Genomic DNA, 26,936 nt, shown 5'->3' with positions numbered 1-26,936 from the left:
GCTCAGCAATGGAATGTCTAGTGGGCTTGTGGCCTCACACTGAAGCACCTAGTGCGTAAGTTCCAACAAAAACAGTCTAAATGCCACATGTACTGGCAAATAAGATACCTACCTTTTCATGTACTTAACCACCAGATCTAACTTTTCCAAGTCTTTTTCTTCTATTAGATCTGTACAATACTTCACAACCTGCAGAATGTCTTCTTCCATAGGATCTGAAATAAAAAAGAAGAGGTAAGTTTTCTCTAAGTTTACACAAAATTTAGAGTAATTGGACTATAATAGAATTGAATTTTGCAGTGTTAGTGCATCAGGGGCTGATCTGACAACTGCTGTATTCTCATGCCTCCCTCCAACATCAGAAGTTGTGTACATAAAAGGACTGCAAGATCTTGAAATATGTGTCTCTCAGACCTTTTTCTTCAGTAAGAAGAAATGACAGGTAAGCTAGTACTAACCAAAGGGAAAAGAAACAGTGGTTTAGAATGGAAATGGCTGTTCTGGAACTTTAAGGAGAACAGTAATGTCCAGAGTATGAAGGATCTCGCAGGCCAGTTTTCGCAAGATATTAATGTGTTGCTAATTGTTTGACATAAGGTTAAAATTCAGATTACAATTTAGCAACTTTTGCACTTTATTCTAGAGTTCTTTCCAGCAGTTATTTTGAAAAAAACAGCATTCATTTGCCTCTAAAATGACATCTTCATAAAAGAGGCTTTTCCTTTCAATAGTTTTCATCCTAGTGGTTGTGACATGTTGGACAAAGTAAGGAAAATCTCCTATATAAGTAACATCAAGGCATAAGACAAGGGCCTGAGAAATGTCTTGAAGAGAGAGCAGGTAGATTTTCATGATGTTAAGCAAGAAACAGGAGCTGGCAAAAATAGAGAACAACTAAGTAGGAAGAATGAAGTTACTCCAAGATTACAAGGCAGTAGGACTACTTCAAGATTACAGTGAAAAGTAACCCCTGAAAGGACAAGTGAAGGAAGAAGGAAGGAAGTACAAAAAGCCTACTAAAAAAGCCAGTTTTCCACGGGATGTGTGCAAGGTCACCACTAGCATGACATGACTTACCTGAAATAGTTGTAATCCATTCTTTCAACAACATCTTTACATCATTGAATTCTACAGCTCCAGCCAGATTGGGTGCCTGTGGCCTAAATGAACCAGAGTGTTGTTCTGCCTGCAGAGCCGATGGGCCTGAAGTATCTGAAGTTGATGGAACTGCTTCTGGCTGTTCCAAACATAAAAGTCGATAATGCTCAGCCTGACAAATAGGGTAACACCATATACACACCATATACACACATAGATAAGCAGAGACAGTAAAAACTCCAGTAAAGAAAACAAGCTGCATTTTGAACATGGACTAAGTCTAAAGAAACAAACAAAGCTTTACCAAATCACAGAATCATTTAGGCTGGAAAAGACCTTTAAAATCATCGAGTCCAACCATTAACTCAGCACTGCCAAGCCCACCACTAAACCCTGTCCCTAAGCACCACATCCACACGTCCTTTAAATACTTCCAGGGATGGTGACTCTGCCTGACAGAAGTTGTTAGTGTTAAAATTACCTGAGCAGCTGTTCCTTCTTGTTTCAAGAAACCATCTATTAGCTTCTGTGGGCTCCCAGATGTAGCTGGCACATTTTTTGCAGGGCTACCAATGAGTTTGCTTTTCAAAGGACTCTGAATCTTTTTTACAGGACTGATTGGATTTTTTTTCCTGATTTTTTTCTTGTTTTTCGTTGTTGCATGCTTCAGGTGTAGGAAAGGATTTTTTGACACTGAAAAACACAGGAATAGTCAGTGGTTGATACATCTAAAATTTAACACTTTTCCATAGAACTCTATCTTCCATAAAAATCTGTAGATCAACTGGGAGAACATAACTCAGATAAAGCAACTTTAGCACTCACATGTCATTCCAGATACGGGCAATGTTTTAGATATTTGAAAAGCACTGCTAGACATTATTGTAATCAAAGGATAATCAACTGCTCATAAGCCTTTTAATATCAAGGATTTCAGTGCTTGACTATGAGCAGCTGGTGAAATCTGAAGCCTACCAGACAAACTGCTTTGCCTCAGTCAGAGGCAGGGCACTGTCCCACCTAGATACCCGCAAAGACTTCAACACACCAGCGCTTATCAGCAAAACCAGCAGCTAAAAGCCCCCCCGACTGCTTTTATCATAGCTCACCAAGGAAATCACTCTTACTCCATCATACTAACATCTGCATTAGTCTACTATGAAATCAAAGTTTGATTATAATGCAGTATTTAACTGGCAATGAACCCAATAACATTGCCAGTTTGTTTTATGAGAAAGCACGTCCACAGGGAATTAATCTCATCTCTTTCTACTGATTATAAAAAGGAGATCTGGGTGATCAGCTCAAAGTAAAACCATCTGACTATCAGACACATGGTGAGATGTATCGTATCTCTAGTTGCCTGAATCCCATATGAGTGCAATGGGCTTCAGGGAACCTTGAGAATGTTATCTGAACATAGTTTAACTAACTTGGGTATTGAAGATGCAATATTTAAATCTTAAGACATACCAGGTTTAGATTCCATTCTGCAAACATATGGACGTGGATAAGTTTAGTGCCACAGTCCCCATGAATTGAATTAATTACCCATTTAAGTAAAACTAAGCATCTGTTTGCAAAATGAGACCACAGCTGGTTGTAGTTGACAGTCTGTCAAAAATAAATACAGAAATTTGATTTAACACAGGATCTTCGTAGAAGTTTTAGTTACATTTTCCAGTTTGTTATTTAGGGTTGCATAACTCTCTTTGAATAGTGAACAACTCCTATACAAAATGACTGTACAACTTCATACACTCACCAAAAGTGTTAGCAGGTTCCTGCTCTGATTGCTTTTGCCTTTGATCATATGCATCTTTCAGCTCTGCTTGCAACTCAGCAGGTAGTGCAGCAAAAACCTCGGGGTCCACCTGAACAGTAACAAAATATGCATTTGATTATTTTACCAGTGAGCTACACCGCTTGCTTCCCTTTGGATCACTAACATAAGAAAGGTATTTACACTTTATGCCAAGAAAAAATAAATGAGATGACTGAAAACACTGTAAAATACATAGTACATTTTTGTTATGTACTTTAGCTTGTAAACCCCATAGAATTTCCACTTAATATTACTATATATTTATTCTTTTATAAAAATTCTCTTTATGGGTCTGTAACATAATATCCATCTTTATTCACCTACTTCACTCACCACTATCTTTATTCACCTGATATACAGTACAGCTACATTAACAGCACAATTAAACCTAAGTCAGAGAACACTCCCTTCAAATTTCCAATTCAAACACTGTGATAATCAAGACTTTTCTTCCTCCTTTTCTTTGTTTTCTGGAAGCTGCTGCACCCCTCAAACCAAACATCTTTCTAAGTAGTCTTGCTTCTTTAAGGACAGGAAATGCAAGTCCAGCTGCCTCGTATTTTGAACTAGTAAAAAGGGTTTCATTTCTTTCTCCCACAATTGTCTACTGTTTGACTGATAAAAATGTAGTCCCTTACAACTCTTCTAGGGGCTGGAATTCTAGACTGGAAATCATCTAGACCGGAAATTGCCCATTGCCATACACACTCATATGGGCAAAATAAAATTTCATGTATTATCGTTGATCTTCCCTCATTGTGGGTCCAGGGCAGCAAATTAGTGACAGACTAGTCTTGCATCCTGAGTTTCCATATATTCTTGGACAGTGTTTTTGCTCACAATCTTCACAATCTAATTCAAAAGTAAATCTATCATTTAGAGGATTAAATCTCCCCAGTGGGAAAGAACTCCGAGTGCTAACTCAAATTTTTCACCGTGCAAAATATGTGCTAATTAAAGAAGGAAGTGGGAACAACTCTGATCTCAAATACTGCACACACTGCACAGAACAAAGCATTGTAGTGGAATATCCAGAGGCTTATTTTTAAAATATATATTTTATTTAATAAAACTATTTGTAAAAGCTTAGTGTCCTCTGGTGAAGCACTGGAGAGTCAGGACTTTGGATGGCTCTGAATTTACACTATTTATTGTGACACCACTTAATTAATGCAGATACAGTGCAGTACAGGGAACTGGATGTGTTCTTGTTATTCCCCCTATCATTGCCCTCTGAAAGTGTAACACATAAATATTCAGTTAGAAGAGCCATCAGTCAAGTTCATATGAATTCTACATTAATTAATTTGAGTTTTGGGTAATTTACTGTACAGTCAGACTGTCCTAACATAGCTTTCACATAGGTGTATCACATTCACATTATAAAGAACCTTGATTTTATAAATTCCTGTGTCACCTCAGCACACAGCTATCTGTACTTTTCATGATCTATGTGACACTAAGACAATGTAAGGACAAGGTGCGAATCTGCAACCAGCAATTAACTTCACTACTACAAATATCCTTAATTCATAAGCATCTGTAATCTTTAAATCTTGCATCGTATGCTTTTACAGGATTCAGCTGCTACAGAGATATACAGTTCTCCTAAATGTTAAGATTACTTCAGCAACTGATGGAAACTAATGCAAACTATCTGGATTATTCTTATGGGAGAACCTTACCTAACAAAGACATTTCCACATGTTTTCTAATGAATAAACCACTATCAGCCAATTAACTTGGTACACAGTCATAAAAACAGTTAAGACAAAAGGAATGAAGGGTTGAAAACCAAACCTGATTAAACTATAAAAAGATGGCAGGGCATAATTTACATTTGATGATTTGATGTAGCTGAAGTACTCAATTCAGAGTGGCTTGCAATATTTCTATACCTGAAACCCATTACTACTTAGTTCACTGTATCACTTGGAAGAAACTAATATTAAACGTTTATGTGCACTCATACAATACACAGACCCACAAAGACTTTAACACTAAACAAGTGTCAGACTACGTTTAGTATTTTTTATTTAAGTTCATGCTTGATTTTAACAGAGAAAAAAAATCCTTTTGTACCTAATGAACTCGTTTTAGTTTCCCACCTCCCCCCAACCCTAAGGATGCTATTCAACCATATTATTCTAGGACTAACTTGGACCTAACTCAGAAATGAAAATGATAAATCTTAGTTCTCTTTTTGCCAATAAAGCTGAATGGTTTTCAGGAGAAAATCTAGAGTACAAGCACAAGGCATTCTAAACTACATAGTACGGATATCCCTGATAAATAAATAGGAAGTAGTTGATTCTTCTTGAACTACATCTTCAAGCAAAAAGGCTGCTCTGCTAAGCTGATATTTTTGCATCAAGTCACAAAATGCATTGTGGAGAGAGAGACAGGAAAACCAGTGCTTTTGAGTGTGTAAATTAGGTAATTGTAAGACAATTTCAAGAAGTAATGCTATTATAAAAAACAACAATCAATTCTCAACTACCTAATTAATAGATACATAAAGCATAAACACAACTAAATGTAATTTTATAGAAAGCAATAAGTAGTTAAAATTTACCCTGAAAAAGAGTACTGAGTGGTAAAACAGGTGTCGAGGGGTGTACTTCAAAGCAGAGCATAATTTAACACACAAGTCCAAGATAAACTCTTGCCTATGAATGAATGCAACTACATAATTTAAAACAGCTGGGGTACAGAGAGTTCATATACTATTTGCATAGTATCCCCGACTTAGCAGTTTAGGAGCAAAAACTGACACAACTGGTTTTGAACCAATGAACTTGAAAGGAGATGAAGAAACTTTAGCAGTAGAACAGACTACACGTCTTCTAAATACCAATTATGCATTAACTAATATTTATTGAAAATAGGTCAGGAATTTCTAATTTTCTCTGGATTTTTGTCAGTTAAGCAGCATTATACCTTAGAAACAGCAACAAGTATGTCTCTATACATCTGATTTGGCAATAAGACTTCCTTTGAGAACAGCAGAGGCACAATGGCACAGCAAACAGAAAAATAAATACATACCCTGCTCCATTGTAAATTATGCATATGCAAGACATTCTAACTCAGGGCAACCCAATCTTTGATTTTATTTTATTTTTTTACATTTATTCAGCACAATCTTGAGTTGAAGGGTGGAATATCATTAGAAGTATCATTACTGTTACCTGGCCCCCCTTCAGGCCTCTATTTTGAGAAATAACTTTGCACTTTCCTCATCCTGAACAAGCTGTATATGAGCTCACTTAAAAAATATGGAGATATGCACAATCTTGAGCCATGCCTGCCTTTCTCCCAGGAATGTGATATAAACAATCACATCTACAGCAGTGAGCAGAGGTTGGCTTTACACCATCAAAACATCCACTTAAACAGAGTGAGTCTACTGTGACAAGCTAAGCAGATTTTAGGACTGCTTCAGATTTATTGCAGCGTAACTCAGCTGCAATGCAGAAAAAATGCTATTGACACACTGGATTGCAAGCAAAATGTCAATGAGGAGTTTTTACATTAAACAACAGCAAAAACATACGCATTCTAATGACTATAAATCTCGAATTAATAATATCATACTATGTGATAGGTCAAACATTCGAAAGCAGACTTTTAAAAGATATGAAAGGATCATAAATCATTTTGGGAAGTCACAGATTCTAGTAATGCTATCACAAGAAAAACCTGTTAACTCTCCTTATAGGTGGAAAGTTGATCATTATTGCTACCCTACAAACATCCTACCTGTGAGAAAGCTGGCAAGGCTATTACATTAATTCCCATGTTGGTATTTGGTTCTTGGAGCTCTGGTATTTGTAAAAGCACTGTGCCAACTGGTTGCGACAGAAGTCCAGTGTTACATCCATTTATTGGCTCTTTTTTGCTATCTCCACAACTCTCTCCTTGCTGGATGCTGTATATTTGCTCTACTTGTTCTCGGAGATCAGGTGGCAGGGCTTCTAGCACAGACTTATCTAGCTACAAATATAAAAAAAACTTGTAGATTTTTCTGAGGAATATATAACACAATTAATTTTAGTGAAAAATTAGTTCCATAGTTCTTGAATTTTAGGAAAAAAAACCTTAACCTGTGTATGCAAAGATACTTGGCAACCTGACAGTTACACTCTGCAGCAGCAAAATGTAAAAATATCATTTAAGGCTAAGTAGTTCAGTAAATATGAATGCTCAGTTTTATCTTTTCACAAAGTTCAGTGTTCTCATCACAAATCATATAAAATGTTTCCTCTACACCTACCTAGTTATAAGTAAACCCAAATTCTGAGTTCAAATTATATAGGCAACATGCTGATATGAATACTAAATTGGTACCTGCTACAAAGCAGTAAGCATTTTTTTTCTTTATATAGTTCTAGGATACATGTTCCTAATTTACTTTAAGGTATGACACAGGTTTGCATACTGTAAGACTCATCATAGATTTTGATAATGAAATAAGCTGTAGATTCAAATTGTTGCTTGCCATAATTGCTACTTACTATCAATTACTGACTTGAAACAACTGAAATGACCCCTCAGTGCCTAAACCTTGCTGTATACCATGACAGCTGCACAACCAGAATGAATATAAGAATATAACTGACAAGCAAACTGACAATCAGATGTACAGCATAATTGGTCTCACCAGCAAAACTATAGTAAAACTATGTAGATAAATGCCAATGTTTGCCTTTAAGTTCTGCTAAATGAGACTCCATAGCAGCATTAGAAAACATAATCTTCTACCTTTAAAAAGAAAATTTGGAGTTTATGACCAGATTCTGGATTTACAGAGAAGAACGACAAGCATCTATGAAAAGCTACTTGGCTTATGGTAACTGGGAGATTTTGATGAAAGCTGTCTGTATTATTAATCTCTCCTGTCACTCTTCTACATTCTCTTTGAGCTCTCTCATTCTTAATTTGCTACATATATACCCCTATAAACATTTTCTGGAAATCCTGGATGTAAAATACTTTGCTGTGGCTTTCATAGTCCACAGTACACGAACAGCAGCATGGGACTAACTCTCACTACTCCTTCCTTGTACCTAATTCCATAATATAATATGGTTATAAAAAGCAGAAGGAAAGATGAGCAGCATATTTTTCCATAAGGCCACTACAGCTTTAGGAACTCTACTGCACAGTTAAGTGTATTTTTTGTTTCTTTATACATACTCCTCCTATAGCAGAATGTGAGTGTATGAAGCTTCACATTGTTCAGACAAGTAGCTTTTAGATCCTGAGCTAACCCTAGGTATTGCAATACAGAAGAAAGTTTTCTGCTAAAAACATAATTTGCTTTTAAAAATGTATAAATATCTGGGAATGCCAATAACAGAACATCAACAAATGCTTTTACAGATTTAATATACAGAAGTTAAAATGACACTTTTTTACATAAAAGCATGTAAATCTGCTTACACCTAAAATAACCACAAAATTTGGTGCACCTTGCTCGTAGCAGACCCTTCTGTAACAGATGTGGGGTGGAAATAAGAAGGTTCCTTCTTTGTTAAAACACACAAAAAAACCCCAAACCCCACAGAAATATTTTACTTAAAACAGACTGTCCTTTCCTCTAAAAGGTGATATCCTGTATAAATGTTAAGTGTGACTCCTAGCTTCAGTATTATTTGAGAAAAAAAACCTGAAAAAACACAGGAAGATGAATAATTAAATCGAAATACAAACTTGCTATTCTTTTAGGAAGAAACTCAGAGCACAGCCATTGTAAAAGTATATGAGATAGTTTGAAAGTAGTTGCTGTTCAGTTCCTTCTCACTTGACTAAAGCTTGAAGACAGACTTATACTGTAATTTAAAGACTGGCACAGAGTACATGACTTTAAGAAATTAAGTGGAGAAGACTATGTGATTATCATTTACTGGCATCTGTGGCAGAGAATATTGCTCCCATAAAGAGGGATGGAAAACACTTAAAAGTTCTATCTTCATGAAAATGACACAAAGTACTTGTCACTTGAGCTACTCATCAGTGATTAAGGTAATCGGAAATAATTTTGAAGAGCTAACATAGGGGAATTTACAAATCTGCATCATATCATCATCACAAACACTGAGCATTATCTAGAGAATGTGTCTAATTTTTCTGATGGAAGTTTGCCTAAAGTTTATCATGTGTTTTTTATAATTAGACTGTGGGGTTTGGTTGTGAAAGGTAAAGGTTTTTTAGTATTTTATCCTTGCTAACTTTTCTATTCCTGTTCCATTGCAATCCTTTGGCAAGTGATGGTAAGGAAAAAGACAGTGGAAAATAAAATTGCTTTCCTTTGAATAAATATAATTTTTAGCTAGCCTGTAAGCGACTGCTTTTAAAAATCCTTCTATTAAGGCAAGAGAGTTGTGCATCAATAACAGTTTCTTACTGTGCACCATGGTCTACTAGAGCTTTTTTTATTTTAAAGAAAAGTGTAATGGAACTTTTTTCTGCTCTATCCAAATAAGACAATAAATTCCAAGTTGTTACAATATATTGCAGATGGTTTATATTCTCAGGTTTTACCTGGGAAGCAGATGGAACCTCAATACTTAAATTAAGCCTGGATTTTACACTGATAGGAGAATGAACACCATTCCATTTGACAGCAGATTCGTTGTTGCTAACGTTAGAATTGAGACCAGATGAGAGATGGGTACCACGAGATGGAAGAAAAGTGCAGGTTCTTGAATCAGAAGATATTTCAAGGTCCATAGCAGCCACAAATACTATACATATGAAAACAAAACTCAGAATGAGATAATTTAATAGTTAGAAATACAAGATTCAAGATACAGTGAAGATACTTTCCAGGGTTCTTTTGCTAAATAGTTTATACAACATATAGCATAATTGTAATACTTTCAAAGAATCCTTTGTTACTATTTACTTCTAAAAAAGACCAGACTAATCCTAGACAAAGTTTTATTTGTAGCATTTTCATTTGCAGCAGTAAAACTTACTCTCAGAGTTTATGTTAAATAATTAGTCCTTGTATAATAGCAAATAAGTATTACAAAAGAATGTATGTGGTGGAGCTCTTCAGAACTGAATATTATCATGCAAAGTAAAAAGTTTACTGACCTTCCTTGTGTTCTTCTTCCGAACATTTTTTTGCTTTCTGAACATGAAAAAGATCAATAACTGAATGTGATCCACCAGGTAAGTGTCCAGATTGCACTGTTGAGCGAGCCGAAGCGTTTTTGCTGATGGGAACTAACTGCTGTACCTGAATTCCAACCTAAATCCAAAACATGAATACATTCACCTTATGAAGTTTTTAAAAAAATATTTAAAAATCTGTAATTGTTTTATAATAGCATTGGCTTCTCTGAAATTGGCCGCCTCTTGTGGGTGGGGGAGAGAACGAATAGAAGTATGTTGAAATATACATAAACAGGCTCTCAAATGTCCCAAACAAATCCCAGGATTATGCACCACAATCCCAAAACTAAGAAATCACAAATATACTATCATCTTAACTTCTCTGATACAGAAAAGTGCTGCCGTTAAACAATGCGTTTATTATGAGATTTCTTAGACACTAACAAATACAGAAGTACTAACCAGGAAGTAATAAGTATTAAATCTGGCTACCCATACAGGAAAGAAATGTTTGTCCTGAGGACAATCTATAGTAAATCCATCACTTCAGCCTACAAATGAGAAAAATAATGTTTCACTTCTAGACATGATTCTCGCAAAGTCTCAATGGATAAAAGTACTTTGAGGAAAGTAGTCTTTACCAGATGAAGTGTTCCTCATTCTGAAAGACATCCTCACTTTTCACTAACATTTAAATACCAAATCAACAGGTGTTCAAAAACTGTGTCTAACTAAGAACTCACTGGTATATTGTACAGGTCTACTGCTAATTCTCTGTAATTCTTAAGAAAAACCCCAACCCTTAAAAACCCCTGCATGTAGGACTCAGAAAGCTCCTATACTTCTACCAGGTCATCTTCCATGATTACATAGCAAGGATTTTGTTTGTTAACAGTTTTTTTGTTGCAACTAATGGGATATTAAAACATATGTAAAAGGTTTTTATTTGCACTTTTATCTTTTTGCATTTAAATATTTATGGATTTGAGTTCTAAAAGTTAAAAGAAGCCTTTGAAATACTGTGTTTGCTGTACTGTACAACTACTTTGCCCTGAGCTTTTTTTTTGCCTTTCAGGACAAACGTTTGAGTTAAAGTGTTAGGTGGCATCTATGGGACAAGTGAGTGGATTCATCTGCCCAAGTGTGGGCATGAAAAGCAGAAGGCATCATTTTAGGACTTTTTTTAGATATTGAGAGAAAAAGGACATTTTGCTAAGAGACTTTTCAGTCTAGTGAGGAGAAGGCTGACGGGAGATCTAATGAATGTCTATAAATATATGAGGCCTGGGCATCAAGGAGGCAGGGACAAGCTCTTTTCACTTGTGCCCTGTGACAGGACGAGGGGCAATGGATTCAAACTCGAGCACAGGAAGTTCCACCTCAACATGAGGAAGAACTTCTTTACTGTGAGGGTTACAGAGCACTGGAATAGGCTCTCCAGAGAGGTTGTGGAGCCTCCTCCTCTGGAGACTTTCAAGATCTGTCTGGATGCCTTTCTGAGTGATCTACCCTAGTTGTTTGTTTGTTTTTTTTTCTTTTGGTCCTGCTCCGGCAGTGGGGCTGGACTCGATCTTCGGAGGTCCCTTCCAACCCCTAAGATTCTGTGATTCTGTGATTTTAAAGCATGATTCACCTCACGTATAAGCAAAGCTTAAGGGGACTAGCTCCTGCATAGACATATACAGACAACATAAACATTGGAGGTTTCTGAAGTCAGTTGAAAGAAGTATTACTGAGGGGCCTTGGCTGTATCTGCATTGTATTACATAATCTAGACCTGAATGGCCCCTCGTGAACTGAACATAGCCAGCTGGTCAGAAGTAGTACACTGTTTTGCACAACAACATGTGCCAACATCTGAAGGATAGGAACTTTACAGAAGAATCTTCCAAAACAAGGGATAAGGATATGAAGTGAAAAAGAACGATGAAACACGTCGGTAAAGACAACAATGAAGACAGACAAGAAACTGAAGACAGGGAGAGGATGATAAATTATTTCCTCAACTCCATTATTTCCTCAAGCCATGCAGCTGACTTTGCAAGGCAACATTGTGAATAAAAACCTTACTACTACATCCACATGACTAATAAATGCAGGTTTGTTTTAGAAAGCCTCTGTGCTCCATCGTAACAAATAGCAGATGCCATCATAGTCATATCATGTGTTCACATTGCTGTTATATAACCCCCGAGATGAGCAAGAGTGTTCTAAAATTAACCATGTTTGAAAAGAGCCAGCAATCCACCTTCAAACAAAGGCCAAACCATGGGCTCGTAAGTTTTCTGGCTCTAAGACATATAGTCTAGAACAAAAACTTCTCTGATCTGTGTCTTTGATTAGCATTACAAACAGTATTTAAATGTGTTACTTAACCAGTAACTGCAAAAGTTTATAGAAAATTCTAAGACAAAATAAAAGTTAGAAATGCTAACAGGACTGTAGAAGGTACAGTCTAACTTTGTTACCTGAGGCTGGTTTAAGCTGTGGATTAATCCATAGCACAATAACTTTTTCTTTTTTTACATTTATGGCTTTGCAACTGTGTTTTTCAAAGGTAAACATACAAAACATACTATGATTACATAGCCTAGTTTACATAAACTTTGTATTATCTACACTCTTACTTAAGTTTGGTTATCATTTACTTTGGAGAACTGAAAACTTACGACAGACAACAAAGAAGGCCGATAAACAGAACACATTTCAATTTTCCGATTAACTCACCCCTCGCATATCTGATATGTTCAGTTTCATTGTGTGAAACATGTTTAGAGTTTCTTTTCCAATTACTTTTGCACTGTCTGTTGCATGGTCTAGAGTCACAGTCCTAAAAATAATAGAAAAGTATGGTTAAAAAGGAAACTGCTTCACAAATCTCAGAGATAAAAACAATTCTGTATTAATAATTTTTTAGCATACAGAAAGTGAACACTTTTTGTGTTCTGCAGTTTCTTTTCAAAGGTAATTAGAACTAAGCAGATTACTTACTAATTGAGCATGTACAGTTTGCAGTCCACAAATTAAATAGTCAAATGTAGCATATATTCATATATATGCTATCTACTGAAGCCTGACAAAAATGTTTGACTTTGTAGCATTGATAGAAATGCACTCAAGCACTACCCTTCACTCAAGCTTGGTTCATAATGAGTTCGCTCAGTATTATTTCAGTTGTCTACTGTCAAATGTCTAAAGCAGGAGTTTCAAACCAACTCTGAGGGAGAAGCACGTGCATGTGGATTACAAATAAATCTTTAAATTTAAAAAACATTGCAAATACATCTTACATTGTGGGCAATTTTCTGCAACAACTCACAAAATCACCTGGTTGTGTTTTTTACAAATTGCCACCTGAGAGCTTGGCAGGGCAGTAGTAGTGATCGGTTGTTGAGGATTCTCTAATGGCCTAACATTTTAGACAGATAAGGACAGAATTTCAGGTGGCTAATCAAATGTATATGAGTGATATAAAGTCTTATCATTGAGGTAACTGATGCAGGTAACTATAACTGTGGAACTCTGGAAGTTCCACCTTGGTGTTTTGATAGGGAGCCATCCTGACAACTTACTAAATACTTTGGTTGAGTCTCCTTAAATTTTACTCTACTTTTGAATCTATCAGAAACCACCATGAACAGCCAAGTAATCTACAAAAAGGTCTGGTTCTGCCGATATGAAAACAAAAAACATTCCTGCTGTAAATGAAATTAAGAACTCCCTGAGCCTTACACATTAACATTTTTTAAGAAAAAGATCAGTATCACCATTAAGATGGAATTATGCAGATTATTAGGGAGAAATGCAGGATGTCTCTAAAGGTAAACACCATTTCAGAATAATATGTTACAAAGGTCCATACTGTACTATCAGGACGTGGTACCAATGATGCAGTAAAAATTTCATTAACAACCCACAAGTTTAATTTAAGTATGTCTGTGAGTCTGTACTAAGATGGACAACTGCAGTCCAAGGTGTCTGGTGGCAGTTCAAATGTTCAGAATTCAAAGTAGTTACTTCTGCAGCAAGTAATTCTGCAAATACTATCCTAGTCCCTGTGTGCTCTAGACTTGAAGTAGAACAGTACCGATTGGACATCTTTCTTGGCAAGTACCAAGGCAATTTACTTCGAGAATGGACTCCAAATCTTTAAAAACATCATGTGACCAACAACCTATCAAGGAACACCAGAAAGCCCCTCAAGCAAAAGGAAAGTATCCAACACTACACAGCTCAGGGAGCGGAAACTTGCTTGCAGCAGCAGCAGAACATTTCAACTCAGCTGGCCTCTGAAAGAAACAAAAATGCTGCTGCATGCGTGTCATAGTGCAGGATGTAAATATGTCTTCTATAGGTACTGCAAAAGGAAAAACAGGTCTAATACTGAGCAAGCTGGAGAAAAGTACACCAACAATATACATGTATGTATGTATGTATGTATGTATTGTTTGAAGACAAACCCTTTAAGGGATTAAACTCCTTTATTTGTTAGTATTTCACGACACTATTATAAAATTAAGAGCTACCTTAAAATACAGATTATCAAAGTAAAAAAGGAAGAGAAAATTCACCTCCATACCAAAATAAATTGATTAGTCATGATGATTCTTTGAAAATACCTCAATAAATCACTTTAATTTTTAAGAAGCATCCACAGACAGGCAAGAGTACATTCCTGAATGCACTTGAGGGTGAATTTTTTTCTTTCCCATTCATAGAAACACAGAATGCTTCGGGTTGGAAGCGACCTTAAAGATCATCTAGTTCCAAACCCCCTGCATGGGCAGGGACACCTCCCACTAGACCAGGTTGCTCAAAGCTCCATCCAACTTCCCTGGACAACCTGTGCCAGTGTCTCACCACCCTCACACTAAAGAATTACTTCCTAATGTCTAACCTAAATCTCCCTTCTTCCTGTTTTAATCCATTCCTCCTTGTCCTGTCACTACAAGTCCTTGTAAAAGTCCCTCCCCAACTTTTCTGTAGCCCCTTCAGGTACTGGAAGGCAACTGTGGGGTCTCCCTGGAGCCTTCTCTTCTCCAGGTTGAACAACACCAACTCTCTCAGCCTGTCTTCATAAGAGAAGTGCTCCAGCCCTCTGACATCTTTGTGGCCCTCCGCTGGACCTGGTCTAGGAGCTCCATTTCCTTCTTATGTTGGGGGCTCCAAGAACTGGACACAATACTCCAGGTGAGGTCTCATGAGAGCAGAGTAAACAATGAGAATCACCTCTCTTGACCTGCTGGCCACGCTTCTTTTGATGCAGCCTAGGACACAGTTTGGCTTTCTGGCCTGCCAGCGCAAATTGCCAGCTCATATTGAGCATGATTCCTGCCTCGTCTGAAAACCACAAACTGTTTCTTCTATGCCTCAAAACTTTTAAACTTCTAATGTATTTTCTTTTTTCCCCGTTTTTCTCTTTGAAGAAACTCAAAGACAAAAGATGACTTAAAACTCTTTCTGATTCAGACACCTTAGCCTTCTTTCTCCTCCCAATATGCTGGTTTTTATCATTGGGGAATTTACATTCCATACCAATGACCAAAGGACCATGTATGTACAACCCAAATGCAGGCAACTTGGATAGATTAGATCATTGGGCTAACTTTAATGGTATGAACTTCAACAAGGCCAAGTGCTGAGTCCTGCACTTAGGCCGCAACAACCCCATGCAATGCTACAGGCTTGGGGAAGTGTGGCTGGAAAGCTGTCCAGTTTTGGGCACCTCAATTCAAGAGAGATATCGAGGTGCTGGGGCGAGTACAGAGGAGAGCAATGAAGCTGGTGAAGGGCCTAGAGAATAAATCTTATGAAGAATGCTTGAAGGAGCTGGGAATGTTTAGTTTGAGGAACAGGAGGCTGAGGGGAGACCTCATCAGTCTCTACAAGTACCTGAAGGGACATCATAGAGAGTTTGGTGCTGGTCTCTTCTCACAGGTAATTAGCAACAGAAAAAGAGGGAATGGCTTCAAGCTGCAACAGGGGAGGTTTAGACTGGACATTAGTAAAGTTATTTTCACAGAAAGAGTGGTTAGACACTGGAATAGGCTGCCCAGGGAGGTGGTTGAGTCACCATCCCTGGATGTGTGTAAGGGTTGTTTGGATGTGGTGTTGGTGGATATGGTTTAGGGGAGAACTTTGTAGAGCAGGGATGATGCTTGGACTCGGTGATTCCAAAGGTCTTTTCCAACCTGAATGGTTCTATGATTCTATGACTTCTAATAATAATATTCTACTTCTGATTTTGGAGCAGGTTTGATAGGTAGACAAAGAAGTGCCAAGCACTTTAAATTTCTGTCCTATCTTCCTTTAAGTTTTGGTGCTCCAGATCTGCTTTTGGTGCAGAAGTCTGCTCGTGCCTACTACTGATCCATTCTTTTTTCCATGTGTAGTTACCTGGCAATATTATCACAGATTCCATGACCTCCATATTTTGCAGGCTCCACTGGTGCCCCAGCCTTTCTGACCATAATTTTAAGGGTCAACCGTTTACCCTTCATACCAGCAGCTTCCAGTCTACGTTGGATTTCTTCTGAGAGGCTCAGAAGGAAAGCTTCTGCTTCCTTAGGCTGAAGGGGAAAAACAACAACGTGTTTACGTAATTACTAGTTTTCAAATATTGAAGGTAAATCATTAGGTGTTAATGGAATCCAGATTGTGTAAACTGAAAAGAGCAAGCTGACTCACAGGCAACTGACTTATTTAATGTCAAGTGTTTTGTTTATATCGTAGATTACTGATGTTAGGAGAGATGGTAGATTCTTATCCTAAAGCTAAATTAAGTAGGAAATACTAAGTTCTTTTGGAAATAAGTCTTTAAAAAAATATATTTAGAAACCCCAACACAGAACTGCAAGTCTTACTTTAAGCACACACCTAGAAGATTAAGATCGTAGGGCTTATAAAGAAAACCTTTTTCATCTTGACAGAAGTCAAGCAGCGGAACATGTCGCTCAGAGTAGTGAAGTCTTTGTTCTTGGACATGTCCAAGACTGGACTGGACAAAGTCTTCAGCAACCAGTCTGATCTCATAGCTTCCCCTACTTTCAGCAAAAGGCTGGATGACACATCGTCATGAGGTCTCTCTCAACCTGATTTTTCTGTAATTCCTATAAATGCTTAAGTTCTGAACAAAGAGCTGAGTTACTTTTTTAACACAATTTTGCCAACAACACTCCCACCCCTGCAATATTTGTAGAAAGTCTAGTAAAATTTTGCACTGGAGCAGCTGGTGATGGTTTCAGGCACTGGCATCTTTGAATAATCAGCACTTAAATGAAAGAGGATGCCAGGTGCTGACAAACCTACTGTAGTTCTCTTTTTCTGTACTAGATTTGTATAACAAATGCAGAATAGTCTGCTAATTTTGTGCAAGCTTTTTTTCAGTCCAATATTTTTGCAGTCTCTCCTCCCATTTTATCGTTTGGTCTCCTACGATTTTCCTCCTTTCCATTTGATAGCTAAGACGGTACTTTAAAAAATCAAAGTGTATGAGAAATAATCAGAATATGAGATTTTTCAACAGCTGAAAGAATTCACTGTATAAAAGAAAGTAAGCTTGAATTTACCTGTGTAAACCGTATTCCATAGTTGATTTCTGCTGAAACAGATTTTCTTTCTTTTTCTGTACGAACAGGTCGATCATCCAAACCACGACAAAATCTGTAGAGCATCTGTCCTGTTTTTGGACCAAATTCTTTTTGCAGTTTTGACATTGAAGCACACTGTAGATCTCCACAGGTTTTAATTCCCAAAGAAGCCAGCTTAGATTCCATTGTCCTGCCAACTCCTAACAACCAAGCGATTAGTTCTGTTAACTCTACACAATTCAGAGCCACTCAGATTTTAAACGAATGAAATTGGTCTTTTTAAACTTAAACTAGGTCACATCAAATTATTATTTAAATATACACCACACCAAAAAAAAATCCACTTAATAAAACATGGTTCAAATGGAAGCTTTTGCTGTTTTCACCTGTATTTCCTTAATCTGTTTTACTTATTTCAAGGTGTCATACAGCAGTGTGTTTGTTTATTTCTGGGTAACATGTGAATGACTTGTGCTTGCAAATCTTCTCAACAAAGTATGGCCTGTTACAGAGTACAGAGCTCTGAACACTACAATACTTGGTCCAAAATGAGTGTCCCACATGTATTATGTTTTGCCATCATATACAAGTGATTTAATCTAAAAGAAAAACAAGAAACATTTTGACTGCTGTTCCACTGCTTCCTAAGTAGAAAAGTAGTATTTCAAGTAGAAGTGATAGCACACCTGTATCTCTTGTGCTTTGAATTACCAAGCACTGGAAATTGTAGGCATCCATGGCAATGGCACATAAGTAAGTGTGATAAACTTAAGTGTATTCCTGGGTTTTGGAAAGGTGGCCTGTTACTTCCAAAAAATATGACTCCTATGAGATTACACTATCAAAGTCAGTGAAAGTTAGAAATCTTAGGTAATCAGCTTGTATATTTCATAACCTGATTTTTTTCTAGGTGGCATTATTGACACAAACACTAGAAAGTTTTTACTATGAACGTGCAAGTGAATTCTGAGAACTTTGAAATACTCAAGTAAAAGTTGAGTACTCTATGAATAACTTTCAGGCAGAAAAAAACCTCATATAAGTTACGCCAAAGAGAAATGGTGCTGTGCTGTAAATTATGTTTGGCCATGGAAAGGATACATGAAGAGAATTTCTGGTAAACCTGCACCTGTCTATATATGCTATTCTTACCACTTCTCCATTTCAGTGTCTATTGCTGTTTATTTTTTATTTCCCTTCTCTTCTTATTTCTTGAACAGAGAAAAATGGTATTTTGAACATTTAATGCTAAATATATGCACACATATGCAAGCTGAGCTCACCTGATCACTAACATATAAAGTACAAGTAAGTGCTTACTCAGCAATTTTTGCACTATGTCTGTATCACTGTATACTACTAAAATATTGAATAACAATACAATACAGAGTTACATGACAGGAAACAGCTTAGCTTACAACTCTTTATAGTATCTTCCTGGAACAACAAAAAAGCACAATAAAGCCTGTTTTCACACGGGTGTATTCCATATGTCCTTAATGCCTATAATTTTCCCAGCACAGTAACTCCAGTTTACTGCCCTCTCTCTGTGAATTCTGCCACATCTTGTAGAACCTCCCTAAAACCTGTGGGCCAGAAATGCTTCTTTTCTCCCTTTGAGCTTTCTCCTTGGTCTTCACTATGTCCACAGGCATCTCAATTGATCCAGTCCTGCTTTACTGAGATATCCTTCTATATAACCAATGAACATGGGACAGGAAACATGCAGTCTGGCTATACATATGAAGACTGGGAACTACCGTCAAAATGTACCGTAGATGAATTTTGCCTGCCTGTCCCTCAAAGGATATTCTAATTTGGATCACTCTCCTTTGTCAAGTTGTCATTTTTCACAAAACTTGTGGAAATATTATGTCATTAAAACTTCTATCTCTCAATAAGAGTTGGCTGAAACTACCAGTCATAAAATTATTAGTACTGTCACACTTTCAAGTTACAAATCATGATCAGTCACAATCATTTCTTCAGGCTAGACAAAAAAACAGTTGGAATTTGACAAACCCATTTTCCTTCTTTAAAAGAATCAACACATTCTGTCACAGTTTGCAGTGGAGCATTGACTAAATGTACTTACACAATAAAATAATTACCTGTGTAACAATTCCCTTATGTGTAGTCTAAGTCTACCAGAACCAAAAACTGTCTATAGCTGGATGCAGAGCATAACAGCAGTAAATACTCCCACAAGTAGCCTTACTTTCCACCTTTCTCTCAATTTATCTGCCATTGTAATATAACTCAAATTGCAAGCAGAAACACATAGTTCAGTAACATTCTCCTCTGACAATTTTTTTTCTTCATTTTCCTTCTGTCCTTTCTGGCTTTGACATCCCTCAGTCTCTTAGATACAGCAGAGATTAAACAAGCTCCTCTTTCATCTACCTCCTTTTTTCTCTTCATATACTCTGTTTTATTATGGCATCTGTGCTATTTTTTCCAGCTGCTGGCTTCATACACCCCTTTTTAGAAAGAACACTCTCTAGGGCCAGTTCTCAGTTCCATGCAAACTCTGCCTCTCTCAGTGTTAACTACCTGATGTTACTAATTTTATTACATTTGTTATGATACAGCAAGCTAGCACTCACTTGAAATTACTCATCTAAATTATTTTACCTAAGATACTAAACTCTGCTTCTTCCATAGATCATGCTGTATGAATCTGTAAAGTTCTTTACTAAAAAGATGCTTCTCAAACATACAAAAAGGTCACAGAGACTTTACTCAGAAGTTTTCAGAAAGCAGTGTATCTTCTTTTGATGGGTCATAACCATTGAACAGGATCTAAACTTGTCTGATCAAGAACAGAGATTTGTCACAGAAACTCTTTAAATATCAGGAGGCAAAATGTCCTCTATAAGAAAGAACTACCTGGAAGACTGGTAACAAGTTGCCCTCTGATAAAATCATCTACTTCTTCAGGTTTTAAGTGATACTGTCCATCCGGTTTTGCTTTACGAGTTGCCATTCTGGCCAGCAGAATATTGGAACCTGTAAAACAAATAAATTACATTTATGTCCGTGGTAACGTGTCTTCTCAAGTAGAATGCTGCAGTTCACCAGTCAAAGAAAAATATGCAGAAAGGACAGTCAAATTCTTTACTTTTTACAAAGAATTTAATGAAATATTCATACGTATTTGCAATACCTACTTCCAAATTAGCAGCTAGCAGTATTTGTGATTACAGCAGCGTAACTGTAGTGGTAACTACAATTGCAAAGTTAAAACCAAACAAAAAGAACAAACCACCAAAAAACCCTCAAACAACCAACAAGTGTGGGATACTTCACTAAGAACACTGAATTTATTTGTCTTGGTTCTGTACTACACATGTAAAGGTAGAGATAAACAGTTAAGTGCAAATGGCTAAAAAATTCCTAAGTGTGATAATTTAACTGAAGAACTTAAAAAAAAAAATTGAATGTGGTCCATATAAATAATACTTAGGTGACAATTGTATCAAGAATATTAGATGTGAAACGCTGGAATTAAGCTAATATTTGGGATTTTTTCACAAGAAAAATATCCAATAACTTTATTGAATTATTGTATGCACTTATAAAGTGTGGTGGAAACAAGACTTATTTAAGCACTTTTTCTTCCCTGTTTATGGGCTTATTCATGCCTATAAACATTCATTCCTTAAGATCTGTGAAATTATATCCAAACATATTAATTATTGCCACTCAAACATCATGTTTTAAAATAAAGCAGTAAAAGAGCACTGTGTGTTACTATTGCTCTTCACCTCTCACCTGTGTCCACATTGGTTTTGTCAATTAGAACAGTAACAAAGTTTTATGTGCACCGATTCTCTTGTGAGGTAAAATTGATGTAACAATTAATTCTGGATTCCTCATTCAATTTCCTATTTAACTTTGGGGATCTGTGTTTTGTCTATAGAGTACTGAAGATCTCTGATCCTGTTATCTATGAAACATACTAACACAGCCTTGTAATACTATGAAATCCCAGTGATTTATCTTCTGCAATGTGTTACTTCCACAACACTGAAGTAAAGCAGAAAAAAAACAGTATCTCACTTAACAAATGATAAACAGAAATACTGATGTTAACATATCAGTGTTTTAATCTTTCACTAGGATTGTTCAAAACAGTTTAGTTTAGCCACTAAAATCTCTTCGGTAAAAATTAAATTTATTCAACTGGCATAGTCATGTCCTTCCTTAACTTCTCTCTAATCAGATATCAGTGTTGGGAGGAGATATCAACGGTATTACAGTATATATTCAAATTTACACTTTATTATATTGGTACAACTTCCCCATTGGGTAACATATAAATCACACAAGATTTGTGTTTCTGGCAGATGACATTTTTGAAAGACAGTCTCTACATTCATGTGATAGTAAAAGTAAATTGTTTAATCCTATTTACTTACATAATAATGAGTTCTGAGTGAAGACACAAAGTCCTTGTCATGTACCTACCAAACAAATTTCTAGAAAGGATACCAAATTAATTTCTAGAGTCTCTCACAAATCAATTACTAGAAAAAAAATGCTCGTAGGTGTATTTGTCTCATCACTGAGAGAACTATATCAGATTAGAAAATAATGCCTTAAAAATGGACTCTGCTCTTTCCGTAGAGAAACCAAACACACTGAATAAGCATATAAAAGAAATTCCAAATGTGTTTCAAGTCAAAACACAACAAAAATCGGAATCTGGGGAATTACATTCTCTGTACTATGATATCATAAAAAATAAAGGACAAATTCTGCTTACAGGAATGAATTGCAGCTTGTCTCATAAGTGTATTTCATACACATATATACACTCAGTATATTTACTAACAGATACTTAACTCTAGTATTAATTAGGGACAAAAACAGGAGAAAGGAAGAGGCCAAGGGAAAAGAGATCAAGAAAGTCTTTTCAGATGTGTTGCTTCATATACAATACCTACTACAAATCACATAGATCTTTGCTTTCAATACCTTCTAATAATTATGCTAAATCATGCTACTCTGTAAAATCTTACTGCTACCTCCAAAAATGAACATAATCTATGGACATTTTTCTATTTACTGGGAAAACACAGTGGCATTTCATCAAAATGAATGCAAGGACAGAATACAAATGGAATTTTAGCATGATATTTAGATAACAAATGAGAAGAAATAGCAATTCTTGCTTAAAACTTTCCACTTATGAAGATTTTCTTGCATTTTTATTTACACTAATTTAATTTAAATGGCAATATATTCCATATCACGCAAACACTTAAGAATTTTAACAATCTTACATAGCTTTGATATACCTCACAACAGCAGGCACTGCGTGGAAACAGGACTGAAATAAGGTACTTACCCATCCCAACAGAAGCTGTGCATTTAGTTTGGGCTTTGATTTCAGTGCGGATAGCATTTGCAAATTCATCAGGAGTCAATCTGGTCTCTGTAAGGATTTCAGTGATATCTACTAGTGCTTCATCACAACTGACTGCTTCGATGTTATGAGTATAGCTATCAACACAAAGTAAAGGAGGTGAAACACCAGCAACAGCTCACCATCTGTTAAAACAAATATGTAGCAAATAAAGTCTTCCTTTTGTGGTAGCATTTCCCTGCTTATTTGTATCACGCATTATTTACATATAAAAAATGCTAAACCAGCAAATTACAGTAACATTACTAATGTAGAACTAATTTCATCATGTGTCATCATTTTAAAGGAACAGCTGGAGAAGGAGCAGAATACTTATTTTTCAGTAACAATAACTAATTTCTAGTTTTGCTCAAGCACATTTTAAACCAGAAAGTAGTTTCTAATAGATGTTAGTTACTCCAATAACCCTTTTTTAAGTTACTCAAAAAACCTGTTTGAAGAATCTCATTACTACACAGGGATCTGCTTCTCATAGTGTAATCAGTAAAAACTTTAACAATTACTTCTTTGGAAGTCAGATGTTGACTGTTTATAGGACTTGGCTTCCAAATAAAAAGAATGTTCAGAAGCAGCACGGTGCCCAAAATAACAAAAACACTACAAAAGGAAGATCTCAAATAGGAATGGCTTTATTGAAACTGAAGAGTAACATGGACATGAAAACACTAAATCAAATAATGGTACTCCACAGTGGCAAATATGCTTGATAACCTAACCATGAAAGATCATGTAAACAAATAGCACATTACCTTGCTAATATTTCATATACTGTCCGTGCAACTTCTTTGTATGCATCAAAATCATATGAAACTGCTTGAAGATTTGGACACAATTTTTTTGCTTGGCCAAAAAACATTCCATTCTTTATGCCGGCTTGTCTAAAATTAAATAATACAAAAACCCCAAATAAACACATTACTAACTTTTCCACGATTTAATACCGGGTATTTCCAAATGAAGTATTTGTCTTTTCCCATGAAAATGAATTATCAATAAAAAGGAATTTAGTCCAACTGCTAGCAGTTAATAGGTAAAAAAATAAAAATAAACGCAAATAAGAGTATTTGAATTTTTTCAGTGATGTCCAGTGATAGGACAAGGGGCAATGGGTGCAAACTGGAGCACAGGAGGTTCCATGTGAATATCAGGAAGAACTTCTTTACTGTGAGAGTGACAGAGCAATGGAACAGGCTGCCCACAGAGGTTGTGGAGTCTCCTTCACTGGAGACTTTCAAAACCCGCCTGGACACATTCCTGTGTGATGTGCTCTGGGTGATCCTGCTCTGGCAGGGGAGTTGGACTAGAGGATCTTTCAAGGTCCCTTCCAACCCCTAAGATTCTGTGATCCTGTGAATTATCTGTCTAATATTAAGGCATGCAGCATGGTCAGCCTGCTTCTGGAAACACGCTTAAGACAAAGTCTCCAAAAAGCACCACTTGCTATCTTCTGCTTCAGTTTAAAACCACACATATGCTACAGAGACTAAGGTAACTGGATCTTATATTCCATTGTGCAAGCTTAGAAAATTATGTTCCTGTAATAAATAAACTCTGATTTCTGAGATACAAATATAAGCCTTCCTATACTAGCATGCTTGAGGAAGGTTCAAACGAAGTAACTTCTGAAGCTCCTTCCGTCAGCAAAGGAAATCATGTTTTGAACACTGTGCTTATAACAAGTTGTTTCTGAACATTTATTAGCTATTGGGGATGCTCAACACAGCATGTGCAAGAAACGGTTTTAAGTTTAGCACCACATTTAACTGTCTGATTTTACCTAAAACCTTTAGTAACAAAGTGTTCCTAATTCCATAAGGGAATGCAATTTTGATTCAAAGAAGTGAAGATAACATTATGAAATCAACAGTATCACAGTGAATGGCATACGGCTTTCCTTAACAGGCTTTGTTTTAAGCTACATGGAGGGTTAGGTTGAGAGCTATCAAGCAGTGTTTAAAGAGCAGCAGCATTCACACAGAAGACCTTGTGTTAAATTCTAACAACTTACATAACTACAACTTTAGAAAACATAAAAAAAAAAAATTCCTCACAAGATAAATTTAAAGAAACTGAATTAGCAACTGCTATTTTTGGACATGTTATGGGTATCTGTATGAGATTTTCAAGCAACTTGATAGGTAACTTTTACCCACCTGGCTTCATAACTACATGAAGCTATTTCAGCCATGGACAGAACAGTGAAATCGACATCAGCTCCATTCACATGTGTGGAATCCAAATGCTCCCACAGTGATAAGTCCAGCTGATCGGGGACTCTTGGAATTTCTGCTTGAAAAATATTTATTTTTTAATGTTATTTTTCTTAAGAGTTCAAGAGAATGAATATGAATAAAATAAAAATTACGGATTCTATTTTATACAATTTCTACACTGCTATCTGTTGATTATGAGGTTCTTAATAATCTATTGATTCATACAATGGTCCAGAAAAAGAAAATAATCCCCCCACACAGTAATCCTTCTCTGCAGCTATATCTGTACATATTACTAAGAAGAACATCAAGCTACAGGAAAACTCTGTTTCTGTTTCCCCCCAAATTACTGGACAGCAGTTTGTTGATGACTACATATACCATACTGTAAAATAAGACTGATCTCAGTTAGCTTTAGTGACAATGAAAATCAATCAATCGAGGCTAACTGCTTCAACCATATCCTGTAAACACATACAAGATACTAAAAAAATTACCAACTGCTTGCCCAAATGAGAAGACACTTAGCTACATACCTTTTTACAGAAAGCAGAACTACCACCAAAACACAGACATTAAATTCAGAACACAAACCCACTTTTTAATCATACTTACAACCTCCTACTTAAAACTATTTTTCAAATAATCTAGATACTACAAAGTGATTTTTAAGAAGTGAAATAACCAGAATACTAAATTAGCTCAAATAATAAAGAAGAGCTAGAAACTTCTGTTTCTTTTAACAGTCTTATGGGGATATTAATTGACAAAACTTAAGCTATTACTTCCTAATAATCACCTTACTAGGATATGTCAAATTTCAAGTATCATCATATATTTATCTTGGATCAAAATGATACAACCATAAATATTGCAACCCCAGACTTAAAATGAGACAGACCTTCCCTAATTCTATAGAACTTCACTGCATGCTCTTTGATAAACTTTCAAGAGTCCTCCAGGCCTACTGCATACCAGGAACAGAATTCCATTACTCTCAATGCTTGAATCAAGAAAAGCTTTTTCTATTCTTTCTCTTTGGGTTTTCACAGTATGCAAAACTTGAAAGATACATGCCTATACTCTAAATATAGTGCAGCCTGAAAAAAGTAGCCAGATGCCAAAACCACTATACCCTCCCAAATTCCCCATCAGAATCAAAACAAGGTATCACACAGACAAAAAGCATCTATTTACTTAAAATGAAATCCTGTATGTATACTTCTTTTTCATTACTGTAGTCTACTTAATAACATATACCTTTGTGATACAATAAACAGGGAGTTTTCTTCTGAGTGCCACAATACCTAATTATATTTCGTGGTACTACCAACTTACACACTGACAATTTGACTGAAAGGGAACATTGTGCTTTGTGCACATGAGTAGTTATCAGACCAGAAAAAGTGTTGTACTGATGGTGACAGCAGGAGTAGAGCCTGACTCATGTGAAGAACTCCTTTTATTCAGAATTTCTGCTAAATCTGTGCACCTTTTTATGCTATAAATATTTTAATGTATGACGAGCTTAGTAAGTTACCTAAGATGTCTGCAACTGAAAATCAGAGCAAAATTATGCCCCAAATAAAAGTAAGAATGACAAGAACAATTTCTTTAGTCCATGCCTTCCTGTGCCCTGGCCTGAGATGATGCTG

The 26,936-nt window shown here is 36.3% G+C and overlaps 1 protein-coding gene across 12 annotated transcripts in view; it reads right to left on the bottom strand.

Moving 5' to 3' along the window:
* Window positions 1-26,936, bottom strand: part of REV1 (REV1 DNA directed polymerase) — a 61,280-nt gene that overhangs the window by 1,763 nt on the left and 32,581 nt on the right. For 7 of the 12 annotated variants that reach the window (XM_051632919.1, XM_051632929.1, XM_051632957.1 and 4 more), the window contains 14 exons: window positions 25,222-25,357; window positions 23,818-23,946; window positions 22,991-23,145; window positions 20,527-20,646; window positions 17,617-17,837; window positions 16,445-16,617; window positions 12,776-12,878; window positions 10,028-10,184; window positions 9,470-9,672; window positions 6,686-6,919; window positions 2,864-2,972; window positions 1,580-1,791; window positions 1,078-1,270; window positions 113-215 (listed from right to left, as the gene is read on the bottom strand). In XM_051632919.1, the coding sequence (XP_051488879.1) occupies window positions 113-215; window positions 1,078-1,270; window positions 1,580-1,791; window positions 2,864-2,972; window positions 6,686-6,919; window positions 9,470-9,672; window positions 10,028-10,184; window positions 12,776-12,878; window positions 16,445-16,617; window positions 17,617-17,837; window positions 20,527-20,646; window positions 22,991-23,145; window positions 23,818-23,946; window positions 25,222-25,357 (2,248 nt within the window). The remainder of the gene's footprint in view (window positions 1-112; window positions 216-1,077; window positions 1,271-1,579; window positions 1,792-2,863; window positions 2,973-6,685; window positions 6,920-9,469; window positions 9,673-10,027; window positions 10,185-12,775; window positions 12,879-16,444; window positions 16,618-17,616; window positions 17,838-20,526; window positions 20,647-22,990; window positions 23,146-23,817; window positions 23,947-25,221; window positions 25,358-26,936) is intronic. The other 5 variants (XM_051632976.1, XM_051632985.1, XM_051632966.1 and 2 more) reach the window with 3 other exon arrangements.

The sequence above is a fragment of the Apus apus genome, chromosome 1, assembly GCF_020740795.1.
Source record: "Apus apus isolate bApuApu2 chromosome 1, bApuApu2.pri.cur, whole genome shotgun sequence".
NCBI lineage: Eukaryota > Metazoa > Chordata > Aves > Apodiformes > Apodidae > Apus > Apus apus.
Note: the sequence above shows the minus strand (reverse complement) of the source record. Positions and strands in the feature narration are given on the sequence as shown.